Below are 24,756 nucleotides of genomic sequence, written 5' to 3'. Positions count from 1 at the left end.
TATGTGTATATATCTATGTCTTATGTTTTTGCTTCTGGCTCCGCATGGGAGGGACTAAAACAAGTATCTGTGTGTTTTAGGACACCCCGCCCCCTCCACACGTGTGTCCGAAAACTTTTTAGAAGATAGTATAAAGCAACTCTGCTTGCAGTTTATTAATCTTAACTTTAACAGTTACCAGTTTCAGTATATGTCGGCGTTATAAAACTATAGTACGTCTGCTTCTAGAATCACGGAACATAAGATGGCGGACCATTCAGAACGCGATGAATTTACCGAGCTGCCCGAACTAAGCGAATTTCTCCGGGAGGATCCCTACTTAGTGCCCTACCAAGAAGACTTATGTCGCAGGTAGGGTAACAACGTTGTTCACTGCACAGTGCACGATGTAGATTTTAAACCAACGCAGACCACCTAGGCCCAGCTTGCAATTTTGCGACGCACTTTCTGAAATGGCAGGATAGGCTACTTTTTAATAGAGCTGGCAGGCCAGTCTCTACAACAGTCCAATGTATTTAGGTTACTATGTTCTATCTCATCAATACCAGAATGCAGTCAAAGCCCTGTTGTAACTTTCAGTGCAATGTAACAACTTTCAGCTACATTTGACATTGAGGGGGGGAAGGTGACTAGTTATTGCAGTAAGTCAGAGAGGAGGAGGCGAAACGAGAGGTTTTACTCAGCCCAAAAAATCTGTCCAAGGAAAAATAAGACTACGATATTAAGAATTTTTGTATCTAGGTTAATGAATGTCGACTTTTGGTCAACAAAGGATTGCATTTCTAATTTAGGTTTATTTGATCAAATCTGAGGTGGTTATCATGGTTAAGGTGTTAGGAATTCACTGGCATTTCAGAAACTTGTAAAACAAACTACTTTGATATTAGAATTGTGCTTGTCGGCATAGCGATAGAGGACTCATCATGGATATAACCCGTTTTTAATGGACATTGCCATTAATGGCTTCCAACGTTTTTTTTTTACGTAGTCCACTGGGTCGGGATTCCTATGTTGGGAGCCACCAGCCAATGAATAAGAAAATTGACCACTTTAAAATGGAGATGGCATGGGCAGTGTCACGGAGGCTGTCACAGCACAGATGTAAAGATCAGACCTATCACTATATCTGCCCTCTTATTGGCTAGAATGGTCCCACCTCCCCGCCTGGCTCTTGTTGTTGTTGTTAGTGCGTTCAATCGACTGGCTGGAACAATTTATAATCATCCCCTCCCTCGTAGCTCCGTTCGATCATGTTAGCATGTGTGATTCATGTTAATGTTTAGTGTGATTGGGGTCAGAGTAATGTCAAGACGTGATGATCATGTCTGCCTTCCAAATGGCACCCTATTCCCTCTATAGTGCACTAATTTAGACCAGAGCTCTATGGTACCCTATTCCCTATTAAGGTCTTGGAGTCTGCAAACACCGGCCACAAACGATATGTTTACAATACCGTATTGGTAATAAAGCATCATTTGTTCGACCTCAACTTCAACAAGATTTAGCTTGGTACCTAGCTAACACCAACACAACCAGCCTGAAAACAATGACCAGTAGAAACTGATTTAGCTTGGTACCTAGCTAACACCAACACAACCAGCCTGAAAACAATGACCAGTAGAAACTGATTTAGCTCGGTACCTAACTAACACCAACACAACCAGCCTGAAAACAATGACCAGTAGAAACTGATTTAGCTTGGTACCTAGCTAACACCAACACAACCAGCCTGAAAACAATGACCAGTAGAAACTGATTTAGCTCGGTCAGTTAAGAACACATTCTTATTTACAATGACGGCCTACCTCGGCGAGACCCGGATGGCGCTGGGCCAATTGGGACTCTCAATCACGGCTGGATGTGATACAGCCTGGATTCGAACCAGGGACTGTGACGCCTCTTGCACTGAGATGCAGTGCCTTAGATCGCTGCGTCCGTGTGTGTCCGTGTGCGTCCGTGTGTGTCCGTGTGCGTCCGTGTGTGTCCGTGTGTGTGTGATAACTATTGAACTGTACTAGAATGCTTAAAAGGCCGCTAAAAGTTTAAATATAATTTTTTTTTTTTTTGGCGGCAGGGAAAGTATTGGATATTGGTATCTGTCAAAAATGTCCCTTCGGTGCATCCACCAATCATAATGTGTAGTATGATTGGGATTAGAATACCAATGGTGTAATCAATCAGGGATTGATATCTACATAAGAGTCGTTATACAACAGTGACTCTGCAGGTCATATTTCAGACGTGAACCAGAGCAAGACAAGGGTTCAATGGTTACAGCGCTGTTTTGGTCAGATGAAACGTGTGTGATGGGGATGGAGGGGTGCGTGTTACCAGTTGAATATCTCTGCTGTTTCATTCATCTCTGTGGACTACAGATTGAAAGTGTATGTCCATGTTTGTTTGTTTTTTTTTCTGCAGGAATCCAGACCTGTTGTACACTAGATTTCTAGGCTGTGTGCAGTGAATAGAAATATATGTTTGATGTTGTCAGTGCTGTATGTTTGAAAAGGTTATGGTTTTTAAAGGGCTGCAGTGTTTTAATTTTTTTTTAACGAGGCAAGTCGGTTTAAGAACAAATTCTTATTTTCAATGACGGCCTAGGAACAGTGGGTTTACTGGTCTAGGAACAGTGGGTTAACTGGTCTAGGAACAGTGGGTTAACTGGTCTAGGAACAGTGGGTTTACTGGTCTAGGAACAGTGGGTTTACTGCCTGTTCAGTGGCAGAACAGAGATTTGTACCTTGTCAGCTCAGGGATTTGAACTTGCAACCTTTCGGTTACTAGTCCAACACTCTAACCACGAGGCTATGCTGCCATGTTGATCTGTTCCATCCTCCAGGAATAGGATGGAACAACACTGTCCTAGCTGAAGGCCTAAACTTCCACAGTAGGGTTGAAATATTCAGGTAACTTTCCCAATATTCACAGATTTTCCAGAAATCCTGGTTGGAGGGTTAAAGAATTCCTGCTTATTCTGATCAAATTACATTTTTATTTGTTACTTGCGTCATTAAACAGCAAGGCTCTGGGCCTTGTAGGATAAGATGTAAATATAGCTGTTCTCCTATGGAGCCGGTGCGGCAGGTAGCCTAGTGGTTAGAGTGGAGGGGCGGCAGGTAGCCTAGTGGTTAGAGTGGAGGGGCGGCAGGTAGCCTAGTGGTTAGAGTGGAGGGGAGGCAGGTAGCCTAGTGGTTAGACTGGAGGGGCGGCAGGTAGCCTAGTGGTTAGAGTGGAGGGGCGGCAGGTAGCCTAGTGGTTAGAGTGGAGGGGCGGCAGGTAGCCTAGTGGTTAGAGTGGAGGGGCGGCAGGTAGCCTAGTGGTTAGAGTGGAGGGGCGGCAGGTAGCCTAGTGGTTAGAGTGGAGGGGTGGCAGGTAGCCTAGTGGTTAGAGTGGAGGTGCGGCAGGTAGCCTAGTGGTTAGAGTGGAGGGGCGGCAGGTAGCCTAGTGGTTAGAGTGGAGGGGCGGCAGGTAGCCTAGTGGTTAGAGTGGAGGGGCGGCAGGTAGCCTAGTGGTTAGAGTGGAGGGGCGGCAGGTAGCCTAGTGGTTAGAGTGGAGGGGCGGCAGGTAGCCTAGTGGTTAGAGTGGAGGGCGGCAGGTAGCCTAGTGGTTAGAGTGGAGGGGCGGCAGGTAGCCTAGTGGTTAGAGTGGAGGGGCGGCAGGTAGCCTAGTGGTTAGAGTGGAGGGCGGCAGGTAGCCTAGTGGTTAGAGTGGAGGGGCGGCAGGTAGCCTAGTGGTTAGAGTGGAGGGGAGGCAGGTAGCCTAGTGGTTAGAGTGGAGGGGCGGCAGGTAGCCTAGTGGTTAGAGTGGAGGGGCGGCAGGTAGCCTACTGGTTAGAGTGGAGGGGCGGCAGGTAGCCTAGTGGTTAGAGTGGAGGGGCGGCAGGTAGCCTAGTGGTTAGAGTGGAGGGGCGGCAGGTAGCCTAGTGGTTAGAGTGGAGGGGCGGCAGGTAGCCTAGTGGTTAGAGTGGAGGGGCGGCAGGTAGCCTAGTGGTTAGAGTGGAGGGGCGGCAGGTAGCCTAGTGGTTAGAGTGGAGGGCGGCAGGTAGCCTAGTGGTTAGAGTGGAGGGCGGCAGGTTGCCTAGTGGTTAGAGTGGAGGGGCGGCAGGTAGCCTAGTGGTTAGAGTGGAGGGGCGGCAGGTAGCCTAGTGGTTAGAGTGGAGGGGCGGCAGGTAGCCTAGTGGTTAGAGTGGAGGGGAGGCAGGTAGCCTAGTGGTTAGAGTGGAGGGGCGGCAGGTAGCCTAGTGGTTGGAGTGGAGGGGCGGCAGGTAGCCTAGTGGTTGGAGTGGAGGGGCGGCAGGTAGCCTAGTGGTTAGAGTGGAGGGGCGGCAGGTAGCCCAGTGGTTAGAGTGGAGGGGCGGCAGGTAGCCCAGTGGTTAGAGTGGAGGGGCGGCAGGTAGCCCAGTGGTTAGAGTGGAGTGGAGGGGCGGCAGGTAGCCCAGTGGTTAGAGTGGAGTGGAGGGGCGGCAGGTAGCCCAGTGGTTAGAGTGGAGTGGAGGGGCGGCAGGTAGCCCAGTGGTTAGAGTGGAGTGGAGTGGAGGGGCGGCAGGTAGCCCAGTGGTTAGAGTGGAGTGGAGGGGGGGCAGGTAGCCCAGTGGTTAGAGTGGAGTGGAGGGGGGGCAGGTAGCCCAGTGGTTAGAGTGGAGTGGAGGGGGGCAGGTAGCCCAGTGGTTAGAGTGGAGTGGAGGGGCGGCAGGTAGCCTAGTGGTTAGAGTGGAGGGGTGTAAGGTAGCCTAGTGGTTGTATACTGAACAAAAAAATATATAAAACGAAACATGACATGGAACAATTTCAACAATTTTACTGAGTTACAGTTTGTATAGGGAAATTAGTCAATTGAAATGAATTCATTCAATCTATTAATGTCACATGACTGGGCAGGGTGCAATCATGGGTGGGCTTGGGAGTGCATTGGCCCACCCACTTGGGAGCCAGGCCCACCCACTTGGGAGCCAGGCCCACCCACTTGGGAGCCAGGCCCACCCACTTGGGAGCCAGGCCCACCCACTTGGGAGCCAGGCCCACCCACTTGGGAGCCAGGCCCGTAACAGTCAGAATGAGTTTGTCCCCACAAAAGTATTGCTCCCCCCCCCCTCTGACGATCCCGAAGGTGAAGAAGCCGGATGTGAAGGTCCTGGGCTGGCGTGGTTTACACGTGGTCTGACGTTGTGTGGCTGGTTGGACGTACTGCGGAATTCTCTAAAATCACATTGGAGGACATTCCTGCAGTCAGAATGCCAATTGCACACTCCTTCAATTGTGGCATTGTGTTGTGACGAAACTGCATGTTTTGGAGTGGCCTTGTATTGTTGCCAGCACAAGGTGCACCTGTGTAATTATACCTCTGTTTAATCAGATTCTTGATATGCCACACCTGTCAGGTGGATGGATTATATTGGCAAAGAAGAAATGCTGCCTAAATAGCGACGTAAACAAATTTGTGCACAAAATTTGAGAAGCTTTTTGTGCATATGGAAAATGTCTGGGATTTTTTTTTAAATTTTAGCTGGTGAAACCAACGACAACATTTTACAAGTTGCGTTTTAAATTTTCGTTCAGTATCGTTCTGAGTTGTATAGACTGTGTATACTCTGTCCACATCCACTCCCATCTCTGGACTGGTCAGTTAGTCTTCCCTCTACCCTCTCTGGACTGGTCAGTTAGTCTTCCCTCTACCCTCTCTGGACTGGTCAGCTAGACTTCCCTCTACCCTCTCTGGACTGGTCAGCTAGTCTTCCCTCTACCCTCTCTGGACTGGTCAGCTAGACTTCCCTCTACCCTCTCTGGACTGGTCAGCTAGTCTTCCCTCTACCCTCTCTGGACTGGTCAGCTAGTCTTCCCTCTACCCTCTCTGGACTGGTCAGTTAGTCTTCCCTCTACCCTCTCTGGACTGGTCAGCTAGACTTCCCTCTACCCTCTCTGGACTGGTCAGCTAGACTTCCCTCTACCCTCTCTGGACTGGTCAGCTAGTCTTCCCTCTACCCTCTCTGGACTGGTCAGCTAGACTTCCCTCTACCCTCTCTGGACTGGTCAGCTAGTCTTCCCTCTACGCTCTCTGGACTGGTCAGCTAGTCTTCCCTCTACCCTCTCTGGACTGGTCAGCTAGTCTTCCCTCTACCCTCTCTGGACTGGTCAGCTAGTCTTCCCTCTACCCTCTCTGGACTGGTCAGCTAGACTTCCCTCTACCCTCTCTGGACTGGTCAGCTAGACTTCCCTCTACCCTCTCTGGACTGGTCAGCTAGTCTTCCCTCTACCCTCTCTGGACTGGTCAGCTAGTCTTCCCTCTACCCTCTCTGGACTGGTCAGCTAGACTTCCCTCTATCCTCTCTGGACTGGTCAGCTAGACTTCCCTCTATCCTCTCTGGACTGGTCAGCTGATCTTCCCTCTACCCTCTCTGGACTGGTCAGCTGATCTTCCCTCTACCCTCTCTGGACTGGTCAGCTAGTCTTCCCTCTACCCTCTCTGGACTGGTCAGCTAGACTTCCCTCTACCCTCTCTGGACTGGTCAGCTAGTCTTCCCTCTACCCTCTCTGGACTGGTCAGCTAGACTTCCCTCTACCCTCTCTGGACTGGTCAGCTAGTCTTCCCTCTACCCTCTCTGGACTGGTCAGCTAGACTTCCCTCTACCCTCTCTAGACTGGTCAGCTAGACTTCCCTCTACCCTCTCTAGACTGGTCAGCTAGTCTTCCCTCTACCCTCTCTAGACTGGTCAGCTAGTCTTCCCTCTACCCTCTCTGGACTGGTCAGCTAGTCTTCCCTCTACCCTCTCTGGACTGGTCAGCTAGACTTCCCTCTCCCATCTCTGGACTGGTCAGCTAGACTTCCCACTCCCATCTCTGGACTGGTCAGCTAGACTTCCCACTCCCATCTCTGGACTGGTCAGCTAGTCTTCCCTCTACCCCCTCTAGACTGGTCAGCTAGTCTTCCCTCTACCCTCTCTAGATTGGTCAGCTTGTCTTCCCTCTACCCTCTCTAGACTGGTCAGCTAGTCTTCCCTCTACCCTCTCTAGACTGGTCAGCTGGTCTTCCCTCTACCCTCTCTAGACTGGTCAGCTAGTCTTCCCTCTACCCTCTCTGGGCTGGTCTTCCCTCTATCCTCTGTAGACTGGTCAGCTAGTCTACCCTCTCTAGACTGGTCAGCTGATCTTCCCTCTACCCTCTCTGGGCTGGTCAGCTAGTCTTCCCTCTACCCTCTCTAGACTGGTCAGCTTGTCTTCCCTCTATCCTCTCCAGACTGGTCAGCTGATCTTCCCTCTATCCTCTCTAGACTGGTCAGCTAGTCTACCCTCTCTAGACTGGTCAGCTAATCTTCCCTCTACCCTCTCTGGGCTGGTCTTCCCTCTATCCTCTCTAGACTGGTCAGCTCGTCTACCCTCTATCCTCTCTAGACTGGTCAGCTAGTCTATCCTCTACCCTCTCTGGACTGGTCAGCTAGACTTCCCTCTACCCTCTCTAGACTGGTCAGCTAGTCTATCCTCTACCCTCTCTAGACTGGTCAGCTAGTCTTCCCTCTACCCTCTCTAGACTGGTCAGCTAGTCTATCCTCTACCCTCTCTAGACTGGTCAGCTAGTCTATCCTCTACCCTCTCTAGACTGGTCAGCTAGTCTTCCCTCTACCCTCTCTAGACTGGTCAGCTAGTCTATCCTCTACCCTCTCTAGACTGGTCAGCTAGTCTATCCTCTACCCTCTCTAGACTGGTCAGCTAGTCTATCCTCTACCCTCTCTAGACTGGTCAGCTAGTCTATCCTCTACCCTCTCTAGACTGGTCAGCTAGTCTATCCTCTACCCTCTCTAGACTGGTCAGCTAGTCTATCCTCTACCCTCTCTAGACTGGTCAGCTAGTCTATCCTCTACCCTCTCTAGACTGGTCAGCTAGTCTTCCCTCTACCCTCTCTAGACTGGTCAGCTAGTCTTCCCTCTACCCTCTCTAGACTGGTCAGCTAGTCTTCCCTCTACCCTCTCTAGACTGGTCAGCTAGTCTTCCCTCTACCCTCTCTAGACTGGTCAGCTAGTCTTCCCTCTACCCTCTCTAGACTGGTCAGCTAGTCTTCCCTCTACCCTCTCTAGACTGGTCAGCTAGTCTTCCCTCTATCCTCTCTAGACTGGTCAGCTAGTCTTCCCTCTATCCTCTCTAGACTGGTCAGCTAGTCTTCCCTCTATCCTCTCTAGACTGGTCAGCTAGTCTTCCCTCTATCCTCTCTAGACTGGTCAGCTAGTCTTCCCTCTATCCTCTCTAGACTGGTCAGCTAGTCTTCCCTCTACCCTCTCTAGACTGGTCAGCTAGTCTTCCCTCTATCCTCTCTAGACTGGTCAGCTAGTCTTCCCTCTATCCTCTCTAGACTGGTCAGCTAGTCTTCCCTCTATCCTCTCTAGACTGGTCAGCTTGTCTTCCCTCTATCCTCTCTAGACTGGTCAGCTTGTCTTCTCTCTATCCTCTCTAGACTGGTTATCTCAGCTCTATGATTTCCTGTCCCTGGGAGATTGGGAGAGATCAGGCTTTTGGAGGTTTTGTCTGTGTGCACTCCCGAGCCATTTGAGAGAGAGGGAGAGTATTCCTCTGCTGTGGGTGTGAGACTGTCACCCAGGCCTATACATACACACACACACACACACACACACACACACCACGTGTGTGTGTGGACTGTCACCCTGTCCCAGTACAATTCGGAGGTGTGGAAGTTAGTTAATTGCGTGGGAAGGTTTGAGGAGCGACGCCGAGGTCTCTACTGTCTGAGGTGTGTGTGTGTGTGTGTGCAGGTACTCGGGGCTTGTTAAGTCACTAATGTCAGCAGCCCAGAGACGGGATGCTGGGAGACGGCGGGATGGGAACGGAAGACAGGAGTGGGTGTTAGTCATTAGCCAGCTGTTGTCAGCACACTTCTCCTCTTTCTGTCACCGGGGAGGTGTGTGTGTGTGTGTGTGAGCTGTCCCCGACTAAAACAAACCTCGGTCGGCCGAGAGTCGTCTTTCCTTTTGACCAATCGGACGAAGTCTCAAAGTGGATTTTTTTTTTAAATTTTAAAACTTCGCAAATAAATGAAAAGCTGATATGTCTTGAGTCCTACCTCTTTTTGTTATTGGGAGCCTAAGTAAGTTCAGGAGTAAAACTTTGCTTAAGTCACATAATAAGTTGCATGGACTCAGGATGTGTGCTATCGTGGTGTTTCACATGATTCTTCTGTACCCCACACATCAGTCGTACGGTGCTTTTCAAACCGATTCAACCACAAAGAACTGTGGTGTTCCAACGCCTCTCAGACATTGAATATCCCTTTGAGCAGGGTGAAGTTATTAATTACACTTTAGATGGTGTATCAATACACCCAGTCACTACATAGATACGGGTGTCCTTCCTAACTCAGTTGCCGGAGAGGAAGGAAACCGCTCAGGATTTTCACCATGAGGCCAATGGTGACTTTAAAACAGTTACAGAGTTGAATGGCTGTGATAGGAGGAAACTGAGGATGGATCAACAATGCTGTAGTTACTACACAATATTAACCTAAATGACAGAGTGAAGAGAAGGAAGCCTGTACAGAATAAAACAATTCCAAAACATGGCTCCTGTTTGTAAAACTGCAAACAAATGTGGCAGAGCAATTCAGTTTTTGTCCTGAATACAAAGTGTGATATTTGGGGCAAATCCAACACATTACCGAGTACCACTCTTCATATTTTCAATCATAGTGGTGGCTGCATCATTTGGTCGGTATGCTTGTAATCGTTAAGAACTGGGGAGTTTTCCCAAGATAAAATGTTAAGCTAAGCTTTAGGAAAACCTGGTGGTCTGCTTTCCACCAGACGCTGTGGGTCTATGTTGTGGGGGTTAAGGCAGGCCAATACCCACCTACCTACCTACAGGTCTATGTTGTGGGGGTTAAGGCAGGACAGTACCCACCTACCTACAGGTCTATGTTGTGGGGGTTAAGGCAGGACAGTACCCACCTACCTACAGGTCTATGTTGTGGGGGTTAAGGTAGGACAGTACCCACCTACCTACAGGTCTATGTTGTGGGGGTTAAGGTAGGACAGTACCCACCTACCTACAGGTGTATGTTGTGGGGGTTAAGGCAGGACAGTACCCACCTACCTACAGGTCTATGTTGTGGGGGTTAAGGTAGGACAGTACCCACCTACCTACCTACAGGTCTATGTTGTGGGGGTTAAGGTAGGCCAATACCCACCTACCTACCTACAGGTCTATGTTGTGGGGGTTAAGGTAGGACAGTACCCACCTACCTACAGGTCTATGTCGTGGGGGTTAAGGTAGGCCAATACCCACCTACAGGTCTATGTTGTGGGGGTTAAGGCAGGACAGTACCCACCTACCTACAGGTGTATGTTGTGAGAGTTAAGGTAGGACAGTACCCACCTACCTACAGGTCTATGTTGTGGGGGTTAAGGTAGGACAGTACCCACCTACCTACAGGTCTATGTTGTGGGGGTTAAGGTAGGACAGTACCCACCTACCTACAGGTCTATGTTGTGGGGGTTAAGGTAGGCCAATACCCTTCCTGCAGAAGGTAGGTGGGTACTGTCCTACCTTAACCCCCACAACATAGACCTGTAGGTAGGTGGGTATTGGCCTGCCTTAACCCCCACAACATAGACCTGTAGGTAGGTGGGTACTGTCCTACCTTAACCCCCACAACATAGACCTGTAGGTAGGTAGGTGGGTATTGGCCTACCTTAACCCCCACAACATAGACCTGTAGGTAGGTAGGTGGGTACTGTCCTACCTTAACCCCCACAACATAGACCTGTAGGTAGGTGGGTACTGTCCTACCTTAACCCCCACAACATAGACCTGTAGGTAGGTAGGTGGGTATTGGCCTACCTTAACCCCCACAACATAGACCTGTAGGTAGGTGGGTACTGTCCTGCCTTAACCCCCACAACATATACCTGTAGGTAGGTAGGTGGGTATTGGCCTACCTTAACTCTCACAACATAGACCTGTAGGTAGGTAGGTGGGTACTGTCCTACCTTAACCCCACAACATAGACCTGTAGGTAGGTGGGTATTGTCCTACCTTAACCCCCACAACATAGACCTGTAGGTAGGTGGGTATTGGCCTACCTTAACCCCCAAAACATAGACCTGTAGGTAGGTAGGTGGGTATTGGCCTACCTTAACCCCCACAACATAGACCTGTAGGTAGGTGGGTATTGGCCTACCTTAACTCTCACAACATAGACCTGTATCACCATTGGCCTTTTGCTTTATATAGTAATTCACCGTTATAAGAAGTGTGTGTGTGTGTGCGCGTCCCCTCTGTTTCTCGGCCTATAATTGTGTGTTGTTATAATTGGGTGGTTTTGGATACACTGCACAGTCCATTGTTTCATAGGTCAGCTTTGATAGATCCCAGCCTCCCATAGACTTCGGACTGTACCTGTCCTGTCCACACTGTGACTGAATGTGCAGCTGGGTCGTCTCATTCAGCATCGTTTCATTTAGCTTTTTTTGTGTTCTCGTTTCTTGAGGAAATGATGTCTAATATGAGGGCAGAGTGGAGAAGGGACTGTGGGGACACATGGAGGGGAGGGTTGTAGAATCCGTCTGAGCCCAGATCTTTAATTGACCATCCTTCCTTCCGTTCCTTAGTTAGTATTCTTGTTGTAAGGTTGTTGGAAACAGGTTCTTCTCTCTCTGTCTCAGGGGACTGCTGCTGTACAAACACTCTTTTTAATGGGCTACATGCACACACCTACGAATACATACACACACACACACACACCTACGAATACACGCGTGCGCACACGCACCTGCACACACCTATGAATATATATACAGTTGAAGTTGGAAGTTTACATACACTTAGGTTGGAGTCATTAACTTGTTTTTCAACCACTCCACAAATTTCCTGTTAACAAACTATAGTTTTAGCAAGTCGGTTAGAACGTCTACTTTGTGCATGACAAGTAATTTTTCCAACAATTGTTTAGAGAGATTATTTCACTTCTAAGTCAATGTATCACAATTCCAGTGGGTCAGAAGTTCACATACACTAAGTTGACTGTTCCTTTAAACAGCTTGGAACATTCCAGAAAATGATGTCATGGCTTTAGAAGCTTCTGATAGGCTAATTGACATGATTTAAGTCAATTGGAGGTGTACCTGTGGATGTATTTCAAGGCCGACCTTCAAACTCAGCGCCTCTTTGCTTGACATCATGGGAAAATGAAAAGAAATCGGCCAAGACCTCAGAAGAAAAATTGCAGACATTACTCCCTTTCTGTCTGTATGAGTTTGTCTACCACGTTGGCGGCAGACAGAGCGTTGGGCCAGTAACCGAAAGGTTGCTAGGTCGAATCCCTGAGGTGACAAGGTAAAAATCTGTCGTTCTGCCCCCTGAACAAGGCAGTTAACCCACTGTTCCTGGGTCGTCGTTGTAAATAAGAATGTGTTCTTAAATGACTTGCCTAATTAAATAAAGCTAAATCTAAAAGCTGTAAAGTCGTTAGCGATGATGCTAATGACAACCATCTTCTGCTAGATGGAAAGGCTTTATAAAAAAAACAACCTTCTCAGTTCAATGTGAACTACAAAGTAGCCTGTGATCAACCTGGCAGGATGCCGTCATAATTATTTTCATCAATCCAGTGATGATTTGTTCAGAAATCTCTGCAGTTCCATTATGGTCTCCTGATGTGGTTTAAGCCTTAGAATTATTATTGTTTATTATTATTGTTTATTATTATTGTTTATTATTATTGGTTATAGAATTATTGTTGTTTATTATTATTGTTTATTATTATTGTTTATTATTATTGTTTATAGGATTATTAGTGTTTATTATTATTGTTTATAGAATTATTATTGTTTATTATTATTGTTTATTATTATTGGTTATAGAATTATTGTTGTTTATTATTATTGTTTATTATTATTGTTTACTATTATTGTTTATTATTATTGTTTATTATTATTGTTTATAGAATTATTAGTGTTTATTATTATTGTTTATAGAATTATTATTGTTTATTATTGTTGTTTATAGAATTATTATTGTTTATTATTATTGTTTATAGAATTATTATTGTTTATTATTATTGTTTATAGAATTATTATTGTTTATTATTATTGTTTATAGAATTATTATTGTTTATTATTATTGTTTATAGAATTATTATTGTTTATTATTATTGTTTATTATTATTGTTTATTATTATTGTTTATAGAATTATTATTGTTTATTGTTTATTGTTATTGTTGTTGTAGTAATAATAAGGTGAAAATGTAGAAAAACAGGAACAGAGCATTTTAAGGAATTTAAGAAAGAGAACTGAACTGAATTACAAAAAAAAAATGTAACTTTATTTTTATAGGTGTTTTTATAATGGGCTGATTTTAATACTTCAACATGGACCCATTTGGTATTCTGGTCTAAAGTAGTGCACTACATAGGGTTCCATAGGAGCCCTGGTCTAAAGTAGTGCACTACATAGGGTTCCATAGGAGCCCTGGTCTAAAGTAGTGCACTACATAGGGTTCCATAGGAGCCCTGGTCTAAAGTAGTGCACTACATAGGGTTCCACAGGAGCCCTGGTCTAAAGTAGTGCACTACATAGGGTTCCACAGGAGCCCTGGTCTAAAGTAGTGCACTACATAGGGTTCCATAGGAGCCCTGGTCTAAAGTAGTGCACTACATAGGGTTCCACAGGAGCCCTGGTCTAAAGTAGTGCACTACATAGGGTTCCATAGGAGCCCTGGTCTAAAGTAGTGCACTACATAGGGTTCCACAGGAGCCCTGGTCTAAAGTAGTGCACTACATAGGGTTCCACAGGAGCCCTGGTCTAAAGTAGTGCACTACATAGGGTTCCATAGGAGCCCTGGTCTAAAGTAGTGCACTACATAGGGTTCCACAGGAGCCCTGGTCTAAAGTAGTGCACTACATAGGGTTCCACAGGAGCCCTGGTCTAAAGTAGTGCACTACATAGGGTTCCACAGGAGCCCTGGTCTAAAGTAGTGCACTACATAGGGTTCCATAGGAGCCCTGGTCTAAAGTAGTGCACTACATAGGGTTCCACAGGAGCCCTGGTCTAAAGTAGTGCACTACATAGGGTTCCACAGGAGCCCTGGTCTAAAGTAGTGCACTACATAGGGTTCCATAGGAGCCCTGGTCTAAAGTAGGGCACTACATAGGGTGCCATAGGAGCCCTGGTCTAAAGTAGGGCACTACATAGGGTTCCATAGGAGCCCTGGTCTAAAGTAGTGCACTACATAGGGTTCCATAGGAGCCCTGGTCTAAAGTAGGGCACTACATAGGGTTCCATAGGAGCCCTGGTCTAAAGTAGGGCACTACATAGGGTTCCATAGGAGCCCTGGTCTAAAGTAGGGCACTACATAGGGTTCCATAGGAGCCCTGGTCTAAAGTAGGGCACTATATAGGGATCAATTTTGGATGCTGAATGGACTGATGCTAATTCATCTCCCTTTTCCCCCTGAGACTGAAACCAGGGGTTTATCCCTCTACTGACTAAAAGGAGAGCGGGATCATTTGAGCACCACTTAAAAAAAGATATATATATATTCAATGAATTTAACAAGAGGATTAATGTGTCACGGTGTGTGTCACACTAGGTCAGTGTTTCAGTCCTAGACCCTATACACTGTCCTACAGTGTATACCCTAACTTGGTGTGTGTGTGTGTGTGTGTAAGCATGCACAGGCTTGAATGTGAGCGTGTTTGAGAGTTTGAATTCTAACACATCTGGCTTAGTGAAAAGCCTGAGTAGTATCCAACGAAGCAAGCTAGATCTACTCTGGGTTTTCTAACGCTAGCCAGCTTCAGTTAGCTTCACATTCCAGGCTTCATCCGCACTACGACTGGTGGATTTTGCTCCTCCGCCTGCCGCTCGTTCTGGCAGGGTTGTAAACTGCTCGTGCATGTCACACGCGGCTAGTACAACTCACAACTCTTCATTGAGACAATGCTGAAACATCAATCCATGAGCCAGTCGGAATGCTGAAACATCAATCCGTGAGCCAGTCGGAATGCTGTAACATCAATCCATGAGCCATTCGGAATGCTGAAACATCAATCCATGAGCCAGTCGGAATGCTGAAACATCAGTCCATGAGCCAGTCGGAATGCTGAAACATCAATCCATGAGCCAGTCGGAATGCTGAAACATCAATCCATGAGCCATTCGGAATGCTGAAACATCAATCCATGAGCCAGTCGGAATGCTGAAACATCAATCCATGAGCCAGTCGGAATGCTGAAACATCAATCCATGAGCCAGTCAGAATGCTGAAACATCAATCCATGAGCCAGTCGGAATGCTGAAACATCAATCCATGAGCCAGTCGGAATGCTGAAACATCAATCCATGAGCCAGTCGGAATGCTGAAACATCAATCCATGAGCCAGTCGGAATGCTGAAACATCAATCCATGAGCCAGTCGGAACTCTTCATTGATGCTGGTTGAGAGAATGCCAAGAGTGTGCAAAGCTGTCAAGGTAAAAGGTGGCTACCTTGAAAAATCTGAAATAAATCAAAATATAACACTTTTTGTGGTTACTACATGATTCCATATGTGTTATTTCATAGTGTTGATGTCTTCACTATTATTCTACATTGTAGAAAATATAAAAAATGAAGAGAACCCCTTGAATGAAATCGTTTGCCCAATCTTTTGACTGGTACTGTACTTAAAGCAGTCTTTTAGGATTCAGCACACCCACACAGGTGATAAAAAAAATGTGTGTGTGTGTGTGTATTAAGATGCAGGACCAGTTTCACTGTAGCAGATAGTATTTCAGTGTGTTTGTGAATTTCTGCCGTCTCATTTGGGACTTTTCCGTTAGCCAAGTGTTTGTGCTGCTTGCTTAACCAAGGGGAAAATGGCTTTTAGAAACCACTGCTCCTGAATAAGGTGTGTGTTGCTGTGCAGTGGACTGTCAAAATAAAATCTATGAAATATTAGATTTAGTTTTGTAGCTACTATACCGTAGGAAACACTATTTTACATATTTCTTCTCAGACACACACTGATGGAGGACTGATATACTATGTACACTGATGGAGGACTGATATACTATATACACTGATGGAGGACTGATATACTATATACACTGATGGAGGACTGATATACTATGTACACTGATGGAGGACTGATATACTATATACACTGATGGAGGACTGATATACTATATACACTGATGGAGGACTGATATACTATATTACTGTATACACTGATGGAGGACTGATATACTATATTACTATATACACTGATGGAGGACTGATATACTATATTACTGTATACACTGATGGAGGACTGATATACTATATACACTGATGGAGGACTGATATACTATATACACTGATGGAGGACTGATATACTATATACACTGATGGAGGACTGATATACTATATTACTGTATACACTGATGGAGGACTGATATACTATATACACTGATGGAGGACTGATATACTATATACACTGATGGAGGACTGATATACTATATACACTGATGGAGGACTGATATACTATATTACTGTATACACTGATGGAGGACTGATATACTATATTACTGTATACACTGATGGAGGACTGATATACTATATACACTGATGGAGGACTGATATACTATATTACTGTATACACTGATGGAGGACTGATATACTATATACACTGATGGAGGACTGATATACTATATACACTGATGGAGGACTGATATACTATATTACTGTATACACTGATGGAGGACTGATATACTATATACACTGATGGAGGACTGATATACTATATTACTGTATACACTGATGGAGGACTGATATACTATATACACTGATGGAGGACTGATATACTATATTACTGTATACACTGATGGAGGACTGATATACTATATACACTGATGGAGGACTGATATAATATACACTGATGGAGGACTGATATACTATATTACTGTATACACTGATGGAGGACTGATATACTATATACACTGATGGAGGACTGATATACTATATTACTGTATACACTGATGGAGGACTGATATACTATATACACTGATGGAGGACTGATATACTATATTACTGTATACACTGATGGAGGACTGATATACTATGTACACTGATGGAGGACTGATATACTATATACACTGATGGAGGACTGATATACTATATTACTGTATACACTGATGGAGGACTGATATACTATATACACTGATGGAGGACTGATATACTATATTACTGTATACACTGATGGAGGACTGATATACTATGTACACTGATGGAGGACTGATATACTATATACACTGATGGAGGACTGATATACTATATACACTGATGGAGGACTGATATACTATATACACTGATGGAGGACTGATATACTATGTACACTGATGGAGGACTGATATACTATATACACTGATGGAGGACTGATATACTATATTACTGTATACACTGATGGAGGACTGATACACTATGTACACTGATGGAGGACTGATATACTATGTACACTGATGGAGGACTGATATACTATGTACACTGATGGAGGACTGATATACTATGTACACTGATGGAGGACTGATATACTATATACACTGATGGAGGACTGATATACTATATACACTGATGGAGGACTGATATACTATATACACTGATGGAGGACTGATATACTATATACACTGATGGAGGACTGAGATACTATATACACTGATGGAGGACTGATATACTATATTACTGTATACACTGATGGAGGACTGATACACTATGTACACTGATGGAGGACTGATATACTATGTACACTGATGGAGGACTGATATACTATATACACTGATGGAGGACTGATATACTATATTACTGTATACACTGATGGAGGACTGATACACTATGTACACTGATGGAGGACTGATATACTATATACACTGATGGAGGACTGATATACTATATTACTGTATACACTGATGGAGGACTGATATACTATATACACTGATGGAGGACTGATATACTATATTACTGTATACACTGATGGAGGACTGATATACTATATACACTGATGGAGGACTGATATACTATATACACTGATGGAGGACTGATATACTATATACACTGATGGAGGACTCATATACTATATTACTGTATACACTGATGGAGGACTGATATACTATATTACTGTATACACTGATGGAGGACTGATATACTATATTACTGTATACACTGATGGAGGACTGATATACTATATTACTGTATACACTGATGGAGGACTGATATACTATATACACTGATGGAGGACTGATATACTATGTACACTGATGGAGGACTGATACACTATGTACACTGATGGAGGACCGATATACTATATACAATTGTAGTCGGAGGTTTACATTTACATTTGGCGGCTTCATAGCAAAGGGGGTGACTATACGGTTGTCTGAAGTTTACATATACCTTAGCCAAATACATTTCAACTCAGTTTTTCACAATTCCTGACATTAAATCCTAGTAAAACTTCCCTGTCTTAGGTCAGTTAGGATCACCACTTTATTTTAAGAACTTGAAATGTCAAAAATAATAGTAGAGAATTATTTATTTGAGCTTTTATTTCTTTCGTCGCATTCCCAGTGGGTCAGAAGTTTACACTCAATTAGTATTTGGTAGCAATGCCTTTAAATAGTATAACTGTTTCAGGTACCCTTCCACAAGCTTCCCACAATAAGTTGGGTCAATTTTGGCCCATTCCTCCTGACAGAGCTGGTGTAACTGAGTCAGGTTTGTAGGCCTCCTTGCTCGCACACACTTTTTCAGTTCTGCCCACAAATGTTCTATAGGATTGAGGCCAGGGCTTTGTGATGGCCACTCCAATACCTTGACTTTGTTGTCCTTAAGCCATTTTGCCACAACTTTGGAAGTATGCTTGGGGTCATTGTCCAGTTGGAAGACCCATTTGCGACCAAGCTTTAACTTCCTGACTGATGTCTTGAGATGTTGCTTCAATATATCCACATTATTTTCGCCTCCTCATGATGCCATCTATTTTGTGCGCCAGTCCCCCACAACATGATGCTGCCACCCCCATGCTTCACGGTTGGGATGGTGTTCTTCGGCTTGCAAGCCTCTCCCTTATTTCTCCAAACATAACGATGGTCATTATGGCCATTTTTAGTTTGTGGACATTTCTCCAGATGCAAACTGTAGCCTGGCTTTTTATGGTGGTTTTGGAGCAGTGGCTTCTTCCTTGCTGAGCGGCCTTTCAGGTTATGTTGATATAGGACTCGTTTTACTGTGGATATAGATACTTTTGTACCTGTTTCCTCCAGCATCTTCACAAGGTCCTTTGCTGTTGTTCTGGGATTGATTTGCACTTTTCACACCAAAGTACGTTCATCTCTAGGAGACAGAACGCATCTCCTTCCTGAGCGGTATGACGGCTGCGTGGTCCCATGGTGTTTATACATGCGTCCTATTGTTTGTATAGATGAACGCGGTACCTTCTGCCGTTTTGAAATTGCTCCCAAGGATGAACCAGACTTGGAGGTCTACACATTTATTTTCTGAGGTCTTGGCTGATTTTCTTTTTGGTTTTCCCATGATGTCAAGCAAAGAGGCACTGAGTTTGAAGGTCGGCCTTGAAATACATCTACAGGTACACCTACAATTGACTCAAAAGAGGTCAATTAGCCTATCAGAAGCTTCTAAAGCCATGACATCATTTTCTGGAATTTTCCAAGCTGTTTAAAGGCACAGTCAAGTTAGTGTATGTAAACTTCTGACCCACTGGAATTGTGATACAGTGAAATAATCTGTCTGTAAACAATTGTTGGAAAAATGACTTGTCCTAACCGACTTGCTAAAACCACAATTTGTTAACAAGAAATTTGTGGAGTGGTTGAAAAACGATTTTCAATGATTCCAACCAAAGTGTATGTAAACTTCCGACTGTACGCTGGTGGGGGACCGACGTGCCAGAGGCCCCGGAGGGGGACATCGACGTGCCAGAGGCCCCGGTGGGGGACATCGACGTGCCAGAGGCCCCGGTGGGGGACATCGACGTGCCAGAGGCCCCGGTGGGGGACATCGACGTGCCAGAGGCCCCGGTGGGGGACATCGACGTGCCAGAGGCCCCGGTGGGGGACATCGACGTGCCAGAGGCCCCGGTGGGGGACATCGACGCGCCAGAGGCCCCGGTGGGGGGGACATCGACGCGCCAGAGGCCCCGGTGGGGGGGACATCGACGCGCCAGAGGCCCCGGTGGTGGGGACATCGACGCGCCAGAGGCCCCGGTGGTGGGGACATCGACGCGCCAGAGGCCCCGGTGGGGGGGGGACATCGACGCGCCAGAGGCCCCGGTGGGGGGGACATCGACGCGCCAGAGGCCCCGGTGGGGGGGGGACATCGACGCGCCAGAGGCCCCGGTGGGGGGGGGGACATCGACGCGCCAGAGGCCCCGGTGGGGGGGGACATCGACGCGCCAGAGGCCCCGGTGGGGGGGGACATCGACGCGCCAGAGGCCCCGGTGGGGGGGGGGGGCCGACGCGCCAGAGGCCCCGGTGGGGGGGGGGGCCGACGCGCCAGAGGGCCCGGTGGGCGGGACCGACGCGCCAGAGGCCCCGGTGGGGGGGACCGACGTGCTAATGTATATACAACCTTGAAGTTTGGCGTCACCTTGGAGGACTAGGCAAGGTGGAGGAGAGGGATGGGATGTTTGCAACACAAGCACACGTTTGTGTCGACACACACAAACACACACCACCCCCCCCCAACACCCCCTTTCTTCACGAGTGTCAACTTCAGTCTCAATAGATTAATTAAGAACAAAGCAGACCAGAGGCGAGGAGAGAGCCTGTCCGTCCTGCCTCTCTCCTCTCAGAGGAATAATTAAGGTTTAAAGTATGCAGTTTAAACAGCCAGGATTCCCTAGTCGCTATGCAGTTTAAACAGCCAGGATACCCTAGTCGCTATGCAGTTTAAACAGCCAGGATACCCTAGTCGCTATGCAGTTTAAACAGCCAGGATACCCTAGTCGCTATGCAGTTTTGAGAGTGCAAAGCTTAAGTGTAACAAAATACAAAATATAATTTCCTGAAGTAAATGTGGTGTGTTGTTAGTCTTAAAGTATCAATGGTTGTAAAATAGTAGTTGTGATAGAAATTACAGCACTTTAAAAATAAATATTTATGCCTCTAACTTTCTCACTCATAATTATTCCGAATTTATTAAGGATTATTCATAATTATGGTAGCATCGATATTAGTATGGACTTATTTATAATCACATTATTTTCTTATTTACAATAAAAGTGACTCCAAAATGACAATGCGTTATTTACCGTTCATTTCTATTGGGCACAAAATAATCTGAAACACAAACAAAACAAATAGCAAATGAATTGTACAAGTTTTTAGTCACAAGCTATGCAATGTGGGACCAAGTACTTCACTTTTTTACTAATTTAGTCCCAAATGCTTTTGGTCCACTAAAATGGGGGGAGGAACTATGTACATCAAGTGCTGTAATTGGATGAAACTACCCTCAAATGAAAGCTGTCGGTCTGCACATATAACCCGCCATAGTCATTGTATCATTTCAAGTCCAAAGTAACTGAACCAAACAGTTCTCACTGTCCCAATACTTTTGCAGCTTACTATTTGTCCCAATCAGAAACAAGTATTCATCAATCTTGTGGTATAAGCCAGCGTGATAGGAGATGCTCCCGGGTCTCTCTGTCTGTCTGTGTAAATGGGAGGATGGGGGAGGGGCTTTCCAAGTCGTGTGTCCTGTCCTATGTAAATCACTTGGTCACGATGAGCCGATTTGACGCTTGTGAGCAGGTGCCAATGATAGGAGATACTCCAGAATGTGTGTTGGAAAAATTCTGAATGAGTGTCACGGGGAGAGTTGGTGGCGCAGAGTGCTTCCTAAGTCCTGTGTCTGTCTGGTCGGTCAAAAGCACTGAGTCACGGTGAGCCAGCTTGTGGATTTGGCAGTGACTTCTGAGGTGTTACCACACACACACACACACACACACACCCTCCTGCCCTAAATAGTAGCACATATAGACTGAGATCCTATCGGGGGATGTTCATGCTTCCCTTTTTAACATATAGAAATAACAGAAGCATTATTCTATATGAAAAATGATAAGCTGAAGTCACTGTGGTGTTAGTCAACCCAATAGTGTGTATCTGTCACACGGGGCCCTGGGCCGGTCTTTACCTGGGTGGCCCTGGGCCGGTCTTTACCTGGGTGGCCCTGGGCCGGTCTTTACCCGGGTGGCCCTGGGCCGGTCTTTACCTGGGTGGCCCTGGGCCGGTCTTTACCTGGGTGGCCCTGGGCCGGTCTTTACCTGGGTGGCCCTGGGCCGGTCTTTACCTGGGTGGCCCTGGGCCGGTCTTTACCTGGGTGGCCCTGGGCCGGTCTTTACCTGGGTGGCCCTGGGCCGGTCTTTACCCGGGTGGCCCTGGGCCGGTCTTTACCCGGGTGGCCCTGGGCCGGTCTTTACCCGGGGGGCCCTGGGCCGGTCTTTACCTGGGTGGCCCTGGGCCGGTCTTTACCCGGGGGCCCTGGGCCGGTCTTTACCTGGGTGGCCCTGGGCCGGTCTTTACCTGGGTCACACGGGGGCCCTGGGCCGGTCTTTACCTGGGTGGCCCTGGGCCGGTCTTTACCCGGGGGGCCCTGGGCCGGTCTTTACCCGGGGGCCCTGGGCCGGTCTTTACCCGGGGGGCCCTGGGCCGGTCTTTACCCGGGTGGCCCTGGGCCGGTCTTTACCCGGGTGGCCCTGGGCCGGTCTTTACCTGGGTGGCCCTGGGCCGGTCTTTACCTGGGTGGCCCTGGGCCGGTCTTTACCCGGGTGGCCCTGGGCCGGTCTTTACCCGGGTGGCCCTGGGCCGGTCTTTACCCGGGGGGCCCTGGGCCGGTCTTTACCCGGGGGGCCCTGGGCCGGTCTTTACCCGGGGGGCCCTGGGCCGGTCTTTACCCGGGGGGCCCTGGGCCGGTCTTTACCCGGGTCGCACGGGGGCCCTGGGCCGGTCTTTACCCGGGTCGCACGGGGCCCTGGGCCGGTCTTTACCCGGGTCGCACGGGGCCCTGGGCCCGAATGTCTTGTCAGACAGTCCTGTGTGTGTGTGTGAGATCAATACAGGCCCGGTCGAAGGTTGTGTATGAGTGTTAGCTGCGTCTCCTTAGAGAGATGTTTGTGTGTGTGCCTCCCAAGTGTTTGTGTGACCTCTGTGTGACCTCTGTAGCGTGATGGTGACAGGGAGGATGTGATAGGTTGTCTCTGGAGGTCTATACTGAGCTCATTAAAACAGAAACACTGATGGGTTGACACACACACACACACATACAGAGAGATAACATGGAATACACTGAGAGGTCATTAACAACAGTTGAATGTTTTATTCACAGCCTTTCTCTCTTCAGTCGTTGTTCGTTGAATCAGACATAAACACACACACACTGGATAACAGTAGAGAGAGTTGGTTGGTGTGTGTGTGTGGGTGGTCTGTCTCTGTCGGTCATGCTAGAGGCTATGTTCTGTGGTCTTGCCAATCCTGTGTGTGTTGACTCAATTTGTGTGTTTTTTTTAAATGGTAATGTAGCTTAAATGTCAAATAGACGGGACGTCCCAATAACCCCTCCTTCCTCCTGAAGTGTACACTCACTCACTACTCCCCACGGTTGAGAACATGGGATTGGTGTCGGCTGAAGGGAGTGTCCATACAGGTTATTACTTCCTTAATGGAGCTAAATGTCAACCACGGTGGGTCTAATGGTAATGGAGCTAAAAGTCAACCACAGTGGGTCTAATGGTAATGGAGCTAAAAGTCAACCACAGTGGGTCTAATGGTAATGGAGCTAAATGTCAACCACAGTGGGTCTAATGGTAATGGAGCTAAAAGTCAACCACAGTGGGTCTAATGGTAATGGAGCTAAAAGTCAACCACAGTGGGTCTAATGGTAATGGAGCTAAATGTCAACCACAGTGGGTCTAATGGTAATGGAGCTAAATGTCAACCACAGTGGGTCTAATGGTAATGGAGCTAAATGTCAACCACAGTGGGTCTAATGGTAATGGAGCTAAATGTCAACCACGGTGGGTCTAATGGTAATGGAGCTAAATGTCAACCACGGTGGGTCTAATGGTAATGGAGCTAAATGTCAACCACAGTGGGTCTAATGGTAATGGAGCTAAATGTCAACCACAGTGGGTCTAATGGTAATGGAGCTAAATGTCAACCACAGTGGGTCTAATGGTAATGGAGCTAAATGTCAACCACAGTGGGTCTAATGGTAATGGAGCTAAATGTCAACCACAGTGGGTCTAATGGTAATGGAGCTAAATGTCAACCACGGTGGGTCTAATGGTAATGGAGCTAAATGTCAACCACGGTGGGTCTAATGGTAATGGAGCTAAATGTCAACCACGGTGGGTCTAATGGTAATGGAGCTAAATGTCAACCACGGTGGGTCTAATGGTAATGGAGCTAAATGTCAACCACGGTGGGTCTAATGGTAATGGAGCTAAATGTCAACCACGGTGGGTCTAATGGTAATGGAGCTAAATGTCAACCACGGTGGGTCTAATGGTAATGGAGCTAAATGTCAACCACAGTGGGTCTAATGGTAATGTACCGCGGGAGGTGGAGGTGGAGAGGGAGACCTGGGAGGGGGAGACCGGGGATGGGGAGCCTGGGGAGAGGGAGACCGGTGAGGGGGAGAGGGAGACCGCGGGAGGTGGAGGTGGAGAGGGAGACCTGGGAGGGGGAGAGGGAGACTAGGGAGGGGGAGAGGGAGACCTGGGAGGGG

General features: G+C 47.0%; 1 protein-coding gene across 2 annotated transcripts in view; it reads left to right on the top strand.

Annotated features, from left to right (window-relative positions):
* The first annotated feature begins 79 nt into the window (after nt 1-79).
* gbe1a (glucan (1,4-alpha-), branching enzyme 1a) overlaps nt 80-24,756 on the top strand; it is a 188,667-nt gene continuing 163,990 nt past the window's right edge. For both annotated transcript variants that reach the window (XM_064971318.1, XM_064971317.1), the window contains exon 1: nt 80-351. In XM_064971318.1, the coding sequence (XP_064827390.1) occupies nt 245-351 (107 nt within the window). In that variant the 5' untranslated portion in view covers nt 80-244. The remainder of the gene's footprint in view (nt 352-24,756) is intronic.

Source organism: Oncorhynchus masou, chromosome 8 (genome assembly GCF_036934945.1).
Source record: "Oncorhynchus masou masou isolate Uvic2021 chromosome 8, UVic_Omas_1.1, whole genome shotgun sequence".
Lineage (NCBI taxonomy): Eukaryota > Metazoa > Chordata > Actinopteri > Salmoniformes > Salmonidae > Oncorhynchus > Oncorhynchus masou.
Note: the sequence above shows the minus strand (reverse complement) of the source record. Positions and strands in the feature narration are given on the sequence as shown.